Genomic DNA, 17,985 nt, shown 5'->3' on the forward strand with positions numbered 1-17,985 from the left:
TCACCATGCTGCCTGAAGGGTGGCTTGCCTGGACTAAAAGTCAATCCTTGGTCCAGGGTTCTCACTGCTTCTCAGTCAGAGAGTGAGCTTAGTGAAGGATCAATTAGCTTCAAAAGTATTTTTGTTGTTGTTGAAGAAAAAGCTGAAAGGATGGTGGCTTAAAGCACGAATATTCCTCAAGAGTATTCAATTTACTCAGAATGAACCTTATGATACAAGAAACTTGTGTGTTGCCGCTGTCTCCTTTCACGAACTAAAAAGAAAAAAAAAAAAAAAAAGGAAGACTATCTCCTATAACAACCAGTTTATCCACAGCTTTGCCTCAAATGGAAGTGAAAGTTTGGTGGACCCAAATACTAGAAAGATGTGGAGCACATTATATACCGATCATATCCTCAAGGATGTACTCCAATTCCTAAATGCAACCCTCTCCACACCCTCCCTTCGGAACTTCCATTCAGGCGCTGCTTTCTCAGCACCCTGGAGCAATACACAGTATAGTTAGCTATTGCTGTCACTCCCGGCGGAAATGCTTGACACCTGGTTTCTCTGAGGCCGCCTGCGGTAGAGGACGCTGACACACACACACACACACACACACACACACACACACACACACACACACACCCCTTTCTTGTGTTCTCAGGGCAGACATAGACTGACATCCCCTACTTACCTGGCCAGGATGCTCAGGCCAGGAAACTCTTGGTGCCAGCCCAAGACTCGGTGCAAAGAGAAGAAAACAGAACAAAACAACTTACCACTTTGTCCCAGTCCAAGAACAAGTGAAAATACCCAGGCCGCCCGAAGAAATGAGGCAGCACCTCGCCGGCAGTTTTGCAGGCAGACAAATGCAGCGGTAAAAAAAGCCAGGGCCGAGCCGCACATAATGCAAAGCAGCCCTACCCGCGCCTGCCGCCAGGCTCCTTTCCTGTAGCGCGCTCTTGCCTCCCGGGCGCACCTCGGGACCAAAAGACTGGGAATCTCTAGGACGTTTCCCTCAGGCCGAGCAGACGGATCTCGCGGCTCCGAGCAAGCTGTGCAGGTACGTGGGCCGAGCACTGCTCTGCATCTCAGGGCTCCCGCGGCCCTCCCAGATCCACTCGGCCAGCCCTGGAGTCTCCACGAAAAGCACCTCCTCCGACGGCCGATGGCCAGCGGCGGCGACGCGATCGAGGGCTCCAAAGCCCGCTCCGGGACAAAGAAAAGAGCTTTTGTTTCTCTCCAGCCGATGGGGCTCTGCTGCATAAATCAGCTTAGCCAAGAGCCAAACACAATCAAACCCAAACAAAGCCCGAGGCTGGGGGGAATCACCCTAATGTATATTCACTGGGTGATGCCGCATTTGTGGGAGGGGACGCCAGAAGGCCGAAGGGGAAAAATGTCGATGGCGCATCAATCTGCGCGAGCTTCTTCCACAGGTGGGCAGGGAGGCCAACTCCACTTTGTAGCAGCTTTGCAGCCTCGCCAGCGGAGCAGCGGGCAAGGTCCAGGCAAAAGCGTTCTGACTGGTGAAGGTTGAGGCTCTGGGTGCCAGAGGCTGGGGAGGCGGCCCCGGGAGCGCTCTAGAAGTGCTTGTAGACGCCCCCAAACACAGAGCAAGGCATTTCTACTTCCAGGCTAGCCAGGACTGGAGCTCAGGGCGCTAGCGCAGGAGGGGAGGTTCCGCGGGGGTGCGAGAGCCCAGCCTCGCGGGGCGGGGGCTTCGTGCCCTTGTCCTTTCGGCTCCAGAGTTTGGCTCAGGCGTCTCGCTGCCCAGACCCCTGGCAGCTGCCGTGGTCTGGGGTGCTCGCAGCGAGGATGCAGTGGAGGAGGTTGGGGTTGAAGAGGATTGGGGTGGTCCTTTCCTGGTCCCCCACCCCACCCCCGAGGGGGTCCCAACCTGCTGTTAGCTGGGCACGCTCCGGCCGGGAGTTGCTAGGAAACCGCCCCACGCTATAGTGCGCCTTGCCGGGTTGCCCGTAGGGGCGGCGGCGCCCGGGCAGAGGCAGCAGCAACAGCTCGGAGTAGCGTGGGCGGGACATTGGTGAGGCATGAAGTCACCGCGGCCCACACTCGCTCTTTGTTTTGCTCACTCCAGCTCTTTTTCTCCCCCTTGGATCGGATAGTTGCCATTCCCACCGTTCACAAGAATTCCTGGTGCGTAGCCGCGCAACAGGAATAGCACACCGCTTTCCCTTTCCCTCTTCCCTGGAATCCTGCACCCCCAAAGCTCGCCCAGGGGGTGTGGTGGGAGACTTGCTCAGCACGAGTGGCAGCTGTGAGCAAACCGCGAACTCTCACCCCTGCACTGCGCGCTCTTTGTTCAGAGATACTCACTGCCCAGCAGCTGCTGCATACAAAGTGGAGTCTAGGGGCCTCTCCCCGCCTCCAGTGCTCTGCTCTGCGAGTGTGCGCTGCCCACTTTGCTTGCAGCTCGCCCTCTGTCCCATCCCGAGGCAGTCCCGGGTCTCCCCAGCCTTTCGAGAGTTGGACGATTCCGCAGGGGCTGTTCCCGGAGCTACTTGCCGAGATTTCTCGCTACTCTTTTACGCAGAGCCTTGCCCCTGAGTTGGACAGCCTTGCTTTTCCCCAGGGTCTGTTTGTGGCTCTGGGCTTTTGCTGGTTACAGTGGGTCTTTTGACCTTAATCGCCACCTTCCCAGTAAACGGAACAAAGAAGTTACACAAGGCAGCAAAGGAGCAAGAGAGAAGCTAAGGAGACAAGGTGGGAGGGGATTGACTGCTTGCAGCTCAGAAATTTAGGTGCTGGAGCAAAACGGTGTTGGGCTGGAGCAATAGGGGAAGCAGAGTATCTCGAGTCCTGTCACTACCCATTTAAGTCCAGGGAGAGAAAGGGAACCCAGCCCCCGGAATTGGAAACGAGACACTGTTCCCAGTTTGAGACTGGGTAATGAAGGTTCCCTTTTCCTTTCGGAGCTGAAGTTGTTTCCCCATCTTGAAGTCTGACCTCTCACTTTTCCACTAGTAACTTATCCGTTTTCTTTAATAGAACACCCACCTCTTCCAGACATCAGACCAGTCCAGCCAGGTCAAGGTGAAATATGCGGGAGTTTCCCTCCTTATTTAATAGTTTCCATCTCCTTGTTTAGAGTAAGAAAACAAGTAGGAGGCTCTCTTTCTTTTCTTTCTGTTTTCTGATTATTAACTGAGTGAATGGAAAGTACCTGTTTAATACACTGCAACATCGAAAACCCCCCTTTTCTCAGGTGTAGATTGCATATTGGGGTGCACAAAACAAGCTCATCATACCAGAAGCCCAGTTGGAAAAAGTGGTCTAGAACTACAAAGCAGACCCTTTTGAGAGACTTGAACCTCAAAAACTGATTCAATTCTACTACCAGCAATGCACACTGAATAAAAATTAAATCAAACTCTACATCATTAATAAATTTCTTTTGATTTCAAATTTGAATAGCTATGATTTTGTTTTTGGAAGCTTCAAAGGAAGGGCCTGAAAACATAGTTGGGATGGGAGTGAAGACTTGAAAAATTGAACATACATCCCCTAGATCTGATTAGTGACTCTTCAGTTGGGCAGCATGCATGTTTTCCAGAGATGATGTCACAGCCTAAGGAATGCAGTCACCCTTGAAACAATACAAATGTTGCAATTAAGAAAAAAAGGTTAAATTCCCAATTTACACAGATATGTAAGTCCACTCTATAAAGTGACAGTCACACCAAAGTTACATGATGGTAGTTTTAAATTTTACCTGTTTACACTACATTGTAAATGGCAGTTACAATATTCAATCAAATATAAACATGCAAATAAGAATCGCTGTAACTTTGTGAAACTTATAATGTATGCGCTATTTTATTTGTTGTTTATTTTTAGGTGTTAATATATTCTATATAGAAGACAAAACCAACTGGGTAGCAAGAGGAATAAAATGAAGCTCACAGTTTTGTTTCTGGAAAGTTTGAAGCCATTTAGAAAGAAGGGTGTGCACATTTTGTGATGTGAAGCCCATGCAAATAAATATCAGGATGCCAGTTCTATAGAGTTGTTGAAGAGTAAGCACTGCACCATTTATCACCACTTCCCAGTTGGAAAGAGTTTGTAACTCTGGTTATTAAAATAAAATAAAACACAATATTCTAGGTGTTAGGTTGTAATCCTGCAACTTATTTATAAACAAGTTATTTGTACATTTTGAGCTATAAAGATAAAAGTAAATTCCTGTGAAATCCTGAAAATCAGCTATAGGATTTTCTTACAGTGAATATAGCTAGCAACCTAGGAACACAATGTTTGCTTATGTCCAATAAATATCATTGATCTCTATAACACATGTTTTTTTCCTTCAAAAATGTATATAATATTGTGAAGAATTGCAGCATATTCTCATCATATTACTTGAAGAGAAAAAAAACTGTTCAAGACATGATGACACCACTAATTCCTGTTTTTCTATCATGTTTTGCAGTCTAATTTTGAAATTTCTGACAGCTAATTTTTCATCACTTGTGGTAAAGAGAGCAAATGAAATTCACAGATAGTCCAAAAATAACATTTAGCTATTCATTCCAGACTTCCTATCATCAGATTCTTTGAGTTGTTAATAAGTCATGAAACTAGATGACATAAGTTTCTTTGCTACTTCTTTAACCTTGATTTTTCACTAACTTTGTTAATAGTGAATAAAGAAACTATAAGTAGGTAGCAGGAGTAAGGGAGACATTGAAAACCCACTTCTTTTATTGAGTATCTAGACTTTAACCAAAGTTTGCTCACATTATTGATCCTATGGTTGCATCTATATTCACATTTAATATTATGTCTTTCTGAATTTGCGATCATAGCTACTCAGTAGCTTTATAGTGGTTACACACAAGTTGTCTATGAACTTGCCTCATCTATTGCTCATAAGAGATGGTGAATGGTCTCACTTGTAAATTATTGAGATTATGACTTCTAACTTCATCTAATGATAAAGGACATAAGCCAATGAAAGATACGTTCTACTAAAATGTTCAATGACACAGTGTTTCTCATTATATTACAGAGTGAAGACGAAGGCCTACAACATAATCACCTACAGAGTAATTCTGAGCTTTAATTCTTTGTGTCTATTTCAGGAGATTCTGAATTAGTAGGTCTTGTATATAGTGCTTAGTAACCTATACTATAGTAACATATACTATTAAAAAAGCCCCTTAAATTGTCCTTAAATGCAGAGAAGTTTAAGCATCCTTACTATAAAAGGTTAGTACAGAGACTCTATGTGTGTTTACTGCCAAAGTCCAGGATCAGGTGCATGCAAAAAAAAAAAAAAAAATCAAATGAACTGCTGGAATCAATGTCTCTTGCCAAGATAGCCTATTAAATGTTAATGTTTTCTGAAACAAGACTGCCATGATTAATCTTGGAAAATTCTGGGTTAAAGTTAAATTAAATCCTTTCCTGGATAAATTTCCAGAAACTCAAATAGGCCAACATGTTTTAGGTTCTCTAGAAAAAGAAACTTTTTTTTTTTTTTTCAGGAACAACTTGCAGACTAATTTCCCAAGAATCAAACTTGTGAGCTGTTCCCACTTTATAAATGTAGAAACTGAGACCCAGAATGACAAAGAGACAAAACTCAATTTTTTAAGAGGATTTCTGATGAGGCATGAATCTGAGATCAGATCATTTTCAATCACTCTTTTATCAGTGATGACTTTTGGTTTCAAATAGTAGAGTCATATTGTGGCTGTTATAACTGAAAACCAAAATTATTAGAAAGAAATTGGGAGCCCACAGAATCAGCAGGAAACTGGGAAACCAATATTGAATAAGACCAGAAAATAAAGGAGGCCTAAACCCCAATAGTAAGTGTCTAACTCACAAGAATGAGTTCTAACCATCTCTTCATCTTTGGGTAAGTTATTTAATTTCCCTGGGTCAGTGAAAAATACGGATACTTTAAATGGTGCATTTTATCTGTGCATAGCCTAATCCCAGTTTTCCTATATCTTTTTATAGCACACAGAAAATGAATGCTTCTTTGGCCTTTAATTCATTTTCACAGTAATTGTAGAGACGTGATGATATTCGAATGGATTTCTTAGCTTTATTGACTCACCTCTAGCAGGTGACCTTCTCATGTCTGAGTCAGCTCACTGCTCCACTGCACTTCCGCTTGAAGTGCTGGGGAGTGAAATTTCCCGAATACTGTCTCAACTGTATACCTATCAGACAAGAAGTGAGGTATGAATACCTCAGTTCCCTTGCTCTTTGTATGGAATCATTTGGGGCATGATGTTCTGTACTATTTGGGGGCGAGGTTTTTTTTTTTCCCCAATCACAGACAGATACTTTAAAAAATAAAAATAAAATAAAATTAATTATTAGAAAAAGGGAAGACACAAAAATGTTAAATTGCTATGAAAGTTTCTAAACAACTTTAATCTTTTGTAGATATATAAATTTATAAATCCTGAACCAGTCTCAAACAATATAAAGAGTCACTCACACTGTCACACATCACATTGTTAGTAATATTGAGCAGTAGTATTGAGAAGTAAATCGTAGTTGCGCACAGTGATAACTAGATTCAAACATTTCCTCTTTGGCTGCCTTTCTCTCCTCATTTCCCACTGCTTTGTGGCATTTCCTGGTCTCGGGGTCTTCTGGAGGAACTTAAACTGATACAGATAAGAAAAGTTACTGGATATTAACACCTGGTGTCCTGCATATGAAAATATGAATATATATTCTTATCTGGCTAGGTAACCACAGAATAAAAATCACAAGGACTTTGGAATATGAAAAAGCTACTCAGTATTCTTAGAATCATGGGAAAATAATTTTCCTATACTTCTGTTTATTCATTTATGTGATAACAATAGTGAAGTAACTAAATTGCAAATTAAAATAAGATAACACTTCCTTCTTATTGGAATGGCTAAATTCCAAAACACTCACAACACCATATTCTGATGTGGAGCAATAGAAACCATAAATTCCTGTTTGCAGCAATGCAAAGCGGCAGAGCTGCTCTAGAAAGACAGTGTAGCATTTTCTTACAAAATTAAACCATCCAACAATTGTACTCTTTGGTATTTACTAAAAAAAGTTTAAAACTATGATCACACAAAATCTTGCACATAAATGTTTACATCAGCTTTAATTGTAATTGCCCAAACTTAGAACCAATAAAGATGTCCTTCAGACAATAGAATAGTATTTAGCACTAAAAAGTGAAGTATTTAGCATTGAAAATACATGGAGGGATCTCAAATGTGCATTACTAAGTCAACCAGGAAGGGCTACAGACTGTGTGATTCCAAATATGTGACATTTTGGAAAAAGCAAAATTGTGGAGACAAGAAAAAGGTCAGAGGCTGGGCAGGCTGGAGGGATGAACAAGTAGAACAGAAAGGATTCTTGGGGCAGTAAAACTATTCTGTATGATACTAAAAGGGTGGATACCTGTCATGATACATTTGACGAAAACAACAAAGAGATGTACAATAGCTAGAATGAACCTAGATGTAAACTATGGGCTTTGGGTGATGACATGATAGTGTAGGTTCATCAGTTACAGCAGTGTACCATTGTAATGTGGGATGTTGATAGCAGGAAACGCTATCCAGATATAGGGGCAAGGATGTATAGAAACTGTTTGTACTTTCTCTTAAATTTTGATGTGAATCTGAAGCCTAATCTAAAAAAAAAAATAGTCTACAAGAACATGAGCACACCACACAAAAAAAATTTACCCAACAAAATGATTGTGAAAATCAAAAGATAGATCATGAGAGAAACAAGTTAGAATTCACAATGCACTAACCCAAGGATTTTGATAATGGTAGTTAGGATTCTTTTTAGCTTCACAATATACGTAACATTGAAAATACATAAATATTTATTTTCATACTTGTACATTGTCAGAAAAATAACAAATATCTTTGGTTTTGCCGAATATATACCTTTCTTTTCCCAGTAACTCTACAATTCTTTACTCACATTGATAGAGCTAGTATGTCTTCATATGGAAGTCTATACCTCCAGCGTACTTTATTGCAATCTAGTTTTATGTTTACTTAATCCAACAAAATTCTTCTGTCATTTTTTCAGTCTGAAATCATTCTTCTGCAGTTTGATATACAACTACATGACAACTTCACTTATGTGTACATTACAGGGGCATGCATACTTAAATAGTGCCTTTTAATTAAAATTTAGCATGTTTAAACTTATGTATAGTTAGGAGTATAAATGAACTTGTAGTATTAAATGTCATGGCTTTCAACATATAGTGGTTTTAAGACCCTACATCTAGTTCTCTCAAATAGAGGTATCAGCAGGCATTATAAAGACAATCTTTCACCATTGACAGAAGTCTGCTGAGCCACTGTGGAATGTGGACTGATTTGCACATCATTGCACAGCTAAAGGGCTTTCTAAACCTCAATAACTCAGAATGAGCCCAAGACTACAATTCTCCCTCTGAGCATTTTCTCATGATCACATGGCCTCTGGAGAGTGAAGTCACCACAAAATTTAAATTATTCTAATCAAATTCACATGGAATTTTTATACTTGGAACACTGCCATTCTCAGCCCCCTTCTCTAATTTCAAAATTACTTCATGTTTCACCTTGAAGAATGTGACCTTTTAACATAGCGAGGAAATTCTTTGTAAATGAGGCACAGGATGTTTGATTTAAGCACTCATTTAAAAAAACATATAAATATTTATTGAACATTTGCTATGTGTAAAGTGATAGGCCCTATAGAAAATAAAAGCATCAATGAAACCTAATCCTTTTTCTCAAAGATGTTGTAATCTGATTTGGAAAAAGAAACGACTCAGTTGGTGAATTGGTAAATAGGGTAACTCAAGAATAGAACTTAAAATAAGTAATAATTTCACATAACAAAAAACATGGTTCAGTGGTCAGTGGAGAGGAGATTAACTATTCAATAAATGATGTTGGGACAATTGTTAGCTCTCTGGAAAAGAGACTTAATTCAGAAACTTACTTTATGATGGAATAAAAGGTTTAGTGTAAAACTATAAGACTGTATGTGACACTTTTTTTCTAATGCTGGAATAAAATTTCTTTATAAATGTAAAAATAATTTATTCAATTTCAAAAGAACAAACTGACAAGTTGGATGATTTTTTAAATTATATGCTTCTAAATATTGCAGAGGAGCATTAAAAATGCAAACCATACAGTATGCCCATACATATGAATTAGAAACATTTAGTCTACAATAGTTAAAAAGGATAGGGAATGTCTAAAAAGGATAGAGAATACAAATGCTTAAAGACACATGGGAAAAGTTCAGCTTCATTAGACATCCAAAAACACTAATTTAAGAAATGAGCCAGGCGTGCTAATGCACGCCTATAATCCCAGTGACTGCCTATAATCTCAATGACTGGAGACCGAGGCAGGAGGATCACAAATTCAAAGCAGACTCTGCAATTTAACAAGGCCCTAAGCAATTCAGCAAGACCCTGTCACAAAAAAAAAAAAAAAAATGGTGGGGGCAGGGGATGCAGCTCAGTGCTAAAGTAACCCTGGGTTCAATCCAGGTACCCCTGCAACCCCAACCCTCCCAAGAAAAGAAATAAGATGCCACTTTCACACATCAGATGCTCAAAGACTTTTTTCAGAATGATAACACTTAATGTTAGCAATAGAGGGTTGAAATAAGAATGCATTTATGGTGGGATTGTAAATTGTGTCTAACCTTCTTGGAATCTGTTGATCATATGTAATAAAATCTTTTAAAATATTTCAAACACTCATCCCAGGTCACATAAATTAATCCTTTAATGATCCAGAAATACAAGGAATTTATAAAGATGTGCATTTCAATATGATATGCAAGTGCAGTGAAAGATGGAACCTTTTATTTTATTTTTATTTTTTAACATTAGAATCCTCACAAGGTAAGGCAACAGAAAAGAATCGAGCATACCCTAGGTATTATTTTTCCCTTTTATGGGTATATGCTAGATAACATTGGTCTGTGACTTATCAGCTGCAATCCTTCTGTAATGAAGATCTTTCCACCATTAACACTTAGTTAACCTCAAACTGGTCCTTATAGGTCCTTATAGAAGGTCATCTTTTCAAAATGAAAATGTTTATCTCTTCCCTGAAATTAATATACTTAAATCATACTAAAAAATCCATGCCTATTTCACATCAGACTCATCCAGCCCATCTCCTTGAAACTTCAATGATAATCACCTTTGAAATATGACACTGTCAACTCTCCTCTTACACAGAATCATCTGCTGCTCCAAGAATTCACCATGGGTTTTCTGACCTTTTCTCCTTTACCCATACACTTTTCTGGAAAGTGGTTTTCTCCACATTCTATGTAAGACTTCCCATTTCCAATGTGAGCTTCACCAACTCTAGGCAGCATGGCTGCTACTCCAAGGTATATTTGCTTGTCCCTAATTTGCCCCTCCCTATGATGTGTTCTGCTTATATTTCAGCTATTTTTCCACTTTAAGCTCAATAGTTAAACTATTTCTCATTTTCCAAGTCGGAGTTGCTAAAATAGCAGAAACTTATTTAATTCTATGTTGAGTCCCCAGGACTTAGCACAACTACAGCTTGGCATTAGTTGCTTAATAAACATCATGCTAGTTATTCCTGGTTAGTTGAGTATTACAGGACATTCATTTCTGACTTTCTTTTTGGAAAAAAAAAGGAAAGAAAGAATAGATGAGTAAGTATAGTATATAATGGATGGCTGGATATTTATATAAATTTTTAATCCATCCAAATAGAATATGGAACAAGTATTTGGTGGAAAGGCTAACAATGTATTATTTTGAAAATCATTAAAAGCATGTCCCTTTAAGTCACTTCCCCATTCCCCAGTGATTAGTAATTCATAATGACCTGGGGAATATTGTTAAAGAGATGGGACCATGACTTCAGCAGAAAGCAGGGGCAACAGCCTGACCCTGCCCAGAGGTGTCAGCACCAAGACATGATCACAGAGATCGATATCCATCTCTTTTCAGTGGGTGAGCACATCTGACCTAGGAATCTGGATTAACCCTGTTAGATTTTCTGTCTCCTCCTTGAAGAACACTATAGTATATTGAACATAAGTCATGACTCTTTTCTTAATGTCTTCTGATTGTTCATTCTTTTGGGTGCTTTTGAATATTAATAGTTTATGAATTATGTAAATTCCATTTTAGTGAAGTATCCATATCTTTTCTCTCTACTGTCTGTCTGTCTGTCTCTCTGTCTCTCTCTCTCTCTGGTGGGGGGGTACCAGGGATTGAGCCCAGGGGCACTTAACCACTTAGCCACATCCCCAGTCCTGTTTTCTATTTTATTTAGAGACAGGATCTTGCTGAGTTGCTTAGGATTTTGCTGAGTTGCTGAGGCTAGCTTTAAACTTGCAGTCCTCCTGCCTCAGCCTCCCGAGCCACTGGGATTACAGGCCATACACCACCATGCCTAGCCTCTCTACTCTTTTCAGCAAATCTCCTTAGTATAGGCTTTGTCATCCTTCTCTGAAACTCCCAACCACCCCTTCTCCAGTGTGCTTGAAGAGCATTTTTTCTCAAATCCAAGTCTATAATAGTTATCCTATCCTTAAACCTACCTATGATTCATTTTATTCCACTCCTTGCCTTCTCCCAGGCCATAAAGTGGACATTTATCACCAACAATGAAACTGTGGACATTCTGACCCCAAATCACATTCCCAGTGCCCTTTTCTATAAAATTCCCCTGCCCCTTCCCAACTCCAACTCCAGAGCAGAGTCCTGGCCTTCTTCTGGACTTTCACTTGCCTTTTCATAGGCTTCATTCTCTGCCAGACATGTTTTTCCCCTTTTTCTTACTTGTCCTGTGTGATCGTCAAGAATCATTGCTCATTTCACTTCTGCGGTCTTTCCAGATTCCTCTGGGCATGTTCTTACAATGCCTTCACTTTTAAGTCATTACTTCTTTTTGCATTAGAAGGCTATATGTTCATACTTAGAAGATTAATGGCATTTTCATGATGAATTTCGTTTGCTTTACTTTTATATAGCTGTCTTCATACTGGATTTATAAATGTTGTTGTATTCCTCATAAATATCTTCTGTGTTAGGAATTAGTCTGTTGTGGATAATACTTGTTGCCCCATGTACGTAAATATGCTATTGATTCCACCAGATTCTTGGTGGTGAAACATATCTAAATTGGATAATTTAGGGAGGATTTGCTAACTAAGAAACTATTTACAAACCTGAGATACTGAGTCAGTGATAGTACCATATCCCTGAAATAAAAACAGGGGGAGGGGACTCACCATTCTTAGGCTTTAAAGGGCAGGAGAAGAGCTCTTTACTGGAACTTGGGGAGACTGAATTGAGGATAGGGTCACTGTACAAGCACTTTCACTTTTTTTCAAGGGTCCCAGTAAGCCTGAGGTCTTCTGCAGGATAGGGACAAGGTTAACTATTTCTACTTTACTCTTCTTGTCTTGCTTAATTTCCTACAAAGACATATCATTGGTGAGCTCATCCCAAAGTCAAGAGGGTAGTAAATCCCTAGACTGAGTATTAGGAAGGCTGGTCTCTCAGGGCAGAGAGTAGTTGGAGAGACAAGCTGATAGGCTAAACAGAAGGCACTTGGTATATCCTCTAATTGGATGTGCCTCATTTATAGTTCGCAACCATATTTGTTATAGTTTAGGTATGAATAGTCCCCCAAAGATTCAGTGTTGAAGGCTTGGTCCCCAATGCAGCCATGTGCAGAGGTGGGGCTTTTAGGAAATGATCGTATCAAGAGGGCTCTAGTTTCATCAGTGGATTAATCCACTTGATGGATTGATAATCTGAATGGACTATTAGGAGGTGATGGAAACTGTAGGAGGTGGGACTTACTTGGAGGAAATAGGTAACAGGAGATATGTCATGGAAGGATATTCTCTCTCTCTCTCTCTCTCTCTCTCTCTCTCTCACACACACACACACACACACACACACACACACACACACACACACACACACACATAAAACTGAGCATAATCCTTCCAACATGATATGGTAGAAAGTACCTCACCTTGTGCCCAAAGCATTGGAGCCAGATAACCATGGACTGAAACCTCTGAAATCATGAACCAAAATTATGTCTTTCTTCCTTTAAGTTGTTTATGTCAGGTATTTTGGTAATAGTAATGAAAAGCTAATGCAATATTTATACAAATTCTTGAATATTTAATATTCTTCCCTTAAGAAAGTCTCCAAGGTGAAGTTCCTGGGTCAAAGGTAGACTCTCAAGGCTCTCAACACTTACTGTCAAATAACTTCCCCAATGATTGTACAGACTCATCCGCCAACCAGAAGAATATGAAAGCATCTCTTCCATTATATCCTAAAGTTTGGTGTTTAGAAAAAGCTTTCTGACAACTAGTAAAAAGGAAAGAGTGGGTGTGGCTGGTCTGGTTGGGAGGAGACTTTCTAGTCTAAATACAGAGGAAGACAAGGCCAGCCAAAAATCCCAGAGAAAGAAGAATTAAAGGGCTTGATGAAAAACTTTGCCCAGTTAAGATCCCAGCCCTGGGAAATGATTGTGTCCTTTGAAATGGCTTTTTAATTTAGGCTCCCAGAAGGAAACAAAGCAGAATCAAGCTGGTGTTTTGAGGTCTGTAGGACCAGTTTTAAGGGAAAAAATAAAACAAAAGATAGTATAGTCACCTGAGGCTTATAAAATTATGGAGACTTTAGCACCCCTGGCTTGAAGGGGACAAAAAAAGTCAATATTTCTTTCTTTCTTTCTTTCTTTCTTTCTTTCTTTCTTTCTTTCTTTCTTTCTTTCTTTCTTTCTTTCTTTCTTTCTTTCTTTCTTTCTTTTTCTTTCTTTCTTTCTTTCTTTCTTTCTTTCTTTCTTTCTTTCTTTCTTTCTTTCTTTCGGTGTGGTTTTGGGGATTGATCCCACGGCCTCATGCATGCTGAGCAAGCACTCTACCACTAAGCCACATTCCCAGCCCAAAAGTCAATATTTCAAAGGACACACACACACACACACACACACACACACACACACACACGGGGGTCTATATAAAGAGGACCTCCAGATAGGAAGAAGGGAGCCATTGACCAGCTGTAAAAAAGCAGGCCAATGAATGCCCAGACTCCTGATTTCTTCCTACCCTCCTAAGTCCTACCAGTGTCCTCAGGGAGGCCAAACACAGTGGAAGCCAGAGGAAAAATAGTCCCTTGATGCAATCTATACTATCCTAGGTTCCTGGGACACAGAGAGAGTAGAGAGGGGTATGGAGAATAGAAAACATATAGTACATTTAAGTTTAAAGGAGACCAAATGACCAAGGGAAAGGATATTGGTTTTAAGTTAGCCACAATCTATCCTGACAAATTTAGCACAATTAATATAAAAATTGCTCTTTAATTAAAATTTCACATATTGGACTAATTATTAAGTGTTAAGATTGCTGTTCACTAATGTCCCTTTCCTCCAAAATACACACTCCTGACTTTTTATTTGGACTTTCTGGATCTTCTTGGGAAACACAAGTCTCAGAATCAAATAAATAAAAGAAGGAAGAGGAAAAAAAAAGAAAGGCCATGAATAGTTCTAGAACCCCATCATGAAGACTAGTACCTTAGCAGCTCATTGACCAAATTTTGCCAGTAGACTTGTCTTTTGACTCTTAAAGTTATCAACCCGTAGAGTGATTTTAAAAATTAATGTTTTTTTGCTAAGTTTTTAAAATCAGATTTTATAAAATCCTAATTTCAGTTGCTCTTAAGTAATCAGAATATTGGGGACAACTGCCATAGAGCTATAAGCAAGAGCTGTATATTTTCTGTCCACTTAAGACATAGTCCTGATTCTCCAGTTTGCCATAGTCCTCACCCTTCTCTGTTGTCTAGTAAGAGTCAGTTACTATTTTTCATGATGATGTTTTTGTTTTCCATATACCCAAGCTGGGTTCACTCCTGTATGCTACATGCAGAAGCCCTCTAATCATTTACATTTGTGACCCCTGTACTAGTGGTTCAATGGGCAAAGGGAGCATTGTCCAGTTTCCAATTCTTAATTTCCTTAAGATTGAGTGGACAATGAAAATCAGTGCAATAGGAACTTCACTATGACCAATGGCATGTGGCAGAAGTATATCACTAGTGATCTCTCCATCCTGATTCCTTTTACCTGCCCTGGGTCTCAGTCCTTAGCACTCTCCTATGCTGCTTCTCTCTGTACTTTATTTTTTGTGTAGGAAGAAATTTCAAATTATAACAGTTTCTCTCCCATTAAATTGGATTTACTTTTCTGCAGTTGAAAGTTTCATGTTTTTGGAGGACTTGGTTTTTCTTGATATTCCATTGATTTTGGATCCTCCAAAATATGTTGTGCTCATAGCAGTTGCATAAAAGTGGTGCTTCTTTGTTTTCAGAAAGTATTGTTTATTGTATTTCTGATCCTTCTGAGATAAAAATGGGCATCTCAGTGAATAACTACATTTTCTTAAATCCTATTAAATGATTATTTAATTTCTAACCTACAAACTTGGGCCTAGCCTAGCTCTATCTACTTGAGGCTATTATCCACCCCACACCATTACCTCACCCTCCCAGTCTCTATAAGAAAAGGCCTCAGTCATAGACCTTGCCCAGTTGTCCAAGTCCTGAAGCTAAGTAATAATGTGACTCTCCATCATGAACACTGAGAATAGTATAAGAGAGCTGCTCAAGATAAGGTGTACACACAACTGAGCAGCCTCAAGGTTTATTACTTATGTAAAATGTTCAGGAACACCTTAGGCACTTTATTAAGAAACCATTACAAAGAATCTTCAGAACATTAGAAAGTTTAAAAGGTAACAAGGGTTTGAAGAACTTAAAGGGTACATAAAGAACTTAAAGGGTCATTTAAAATATTTTAAACACTCTGTTTGAAGCAAAAATTATGCCCCTAGAAAAGGAAAAAAATAACAATTTAAAGTATAATTGTCATAATACCTTCATTTAGATGGATTCCATAGCTTGAGAAATCATTTGAAACACTTCACTGTATCTTGGTAAAATGACATTAGTTATTAGAGTTGTAGGGTATATGAGAGGAAAACTAATATTTATGGCGGGGGGGGGGAGATAATTTGAAATGGCCTGAGGAATTTCAGATAGAGATACACAGAAGGCAGTTGGAAATACAGGCCTGAAGCTTAAAGAAAAAGTATAGTTTGTCATTATGGATTTGGGAATGAAGATATACTTATTCACTTAGTATATCTTTTGTGCCAGGGAATATGCTAAACATTTTCTAGCCATTTTATCTTTTAGTCCTCAAAGGAATTATGAACTCAGTACTATTATTTTCACCATTTGTAGAGGGGAAAAATAAATCACAAGAGTTAAATAACTCTCCAAGGCCACATTATAAATGGTGGAATTAGGATTTAAAACTGGGCAATCTGAATAAAAAACCAATGTGCTTAATCATTGCTGACTTCTAGGTAATATATGCAAATGCACTGTAGCTCTCAAAATTATTCTAGATAGTCAGTGAGCATAAATGTGATATGAAAGATTCTTATTTTGGCTTAAATGGTAAAGACTTAAAAACAGAAAAGTTAGACCTTGTTAGTTATTGATAAATTTATTAAATTGGTGTTTTCCTTTGATGAATATGTTTTGGAAAGGAAAACATAGTTTCGATTGTGTTTCTTTTTACCACAACTGTAATGTAATAATAACATGTTCAGAAAGCTCATTGTCATGATGAAATAACACATTTTTGCTGAGGTAATTATTATAATAATAGGCTATTTCACATTTTTCCTTCTCTACCCATCTTTTTTTTTTTTTTAATGAGCAGACTTTCATCTGCTTAGAATTTGAGACAGATGGCAATGCATTTGCATCGCAAGGGGGCAAGCTATGTCCTATTTAGAAAGAGATGAATGGGACATCTGCAGAATCACGTTCTATGAACAACTTTTATCATCATTCTTAGCTATGTAAATTACATAAATTATCTGATTTAGCTTGACACTCCAGTAGTGAAATTCTCAGAATGCAGACTAATGTTTTACATACTTTTTAGGTAACTAATGGACAGTCTAGCAAACAAAGTGATTTTATTGGTGAGAAGTACACAGTATACTGAACCCATTGTGCATCATTTGGCTGTTGACAATTTACTAAATGTTGCTTCCCACTGGCTTAACAAGAATTTTGCTTCCACCCAAATACATGCACAAGAGTGAAGGACGAGTTTGACTCAGGTCTTTTTCTTGCCAGAATATGGTAGGCTAAATGTAGAGGGACATGTAGGGCAAAGGCTCTCAGTAGGGGAATGGAAAAAGAGTCAAAATCACCCATTGGGATTTTCCAGTTTTACCTTCTAGACTTTCCTAATGCTCCTCTTCAAGTTAAGAGTCATAATGTCCAGGTGTAGAGGCCAAAGTGTCTAATTCTCGTGCAGAATTGCACATTAGGATGATACTAAGAGGTTTTTGTTGTCATTGTTCTTGTTTTGTTTTGTTTTTAATTACTGGCTTCCAGTGCTATTTAATTTGTAATCTCTGGAGTTGAGGATTGAGCCCTAGTATTTTGGAAAAAAGAGGTTCTCTTAATTTGCAGCCGTGGTTGAGTACCCTAGCTTCACTTGTCTTAGGCCGTTCCTACTGCTATAACAAAAATTCTTAGACTGACTAATGTAGAAACAACAAAAATATAATGCTCCCAGTTCTGGTGAAAGCACCTTCCTCATGGATGGCAGCTTACAACCATGGCTGTACATGACAGAACAACAACAACAACAACAACAAAAGTGTTCCCTCAAGCCTCTTTTAAGATAGCACAAATCCCATTCATGGGGGCCTTCATGACCATATGACTTCTCAAAGATCCTGTTTCACAATATTGTCACATTGTGTATTAAATCCCAACACTCGAATTTTGGAGGAACACAAACATTCAGACCTAGTGCTTATATAGGTTAAAAATCCCCCTGATAATCCTTCTGTCCTAATCCTCTCCTCCAT

At 39.2% G+C, this 17,985-nt stretch overlaps 2 protein-coding genes across 5 annotated transcripts in view; one reads left to right on the forward strand and one right to left on the reverse strand.

The window, feature by feature from the left end:
* Itgb8 (integrin subunit beta 8) overlaps positions 1-2,656 on the reverse strand; it is a 95,287-nt gene extending 92,631 nt beyond the window's left edge. Inside the window, exon 1 of one of the 4 annotated variants that reach the window (XM_021728749.3) lies at positions 2,320-2,656. In XM_021728749.3, the coding sequence (XP_021584424.1) occupies positions 2,320-2,338 (19 nt within the window). In that variant the 5' untranslated portion in view covers positions 2,339-2,656. The other 3 variants (XM_040291743.2, XM_021728747.3, XM_005328794.4) reach the window with 3 other exon arrangements.
* Positions 2,657-4,802: 2,146 nt separating this feature from the next.
* Positions 4,803-17,985, forward strand: part of Macc1 (MET transcriptional regulator MACC1) — a 185,840-nt gene continuing 172,657 nt past the window's right edge. The window contains exon 1 of the mRNA XM_078039982.1: positions 4,803-5,048. Within this exon, the coding sequence (XP_077896108.1) occupies positions 4,983-5,048 (66 nt within the window). The 5' untranslated portion in view covers positions 4,803-4,982. The remainder of the gene's footprint in view (positions 5,049-17,985) is intronic.

This window comes from Ictidomys tridecemlineatus, chromosome 2 (assembly GCF_052094955.1).
Source record: "Ictidomys tridecemlineatus isolate mIctTri1 chromosome 2, mIctTri1.hap1, whole genome shotgun sequence".
NCBI lineage: Eukaryota > Metazoa > Chordata > Mammalia > Rodentia > Sciuridae > Ictidomys > Ictidomys tridecemlineatus.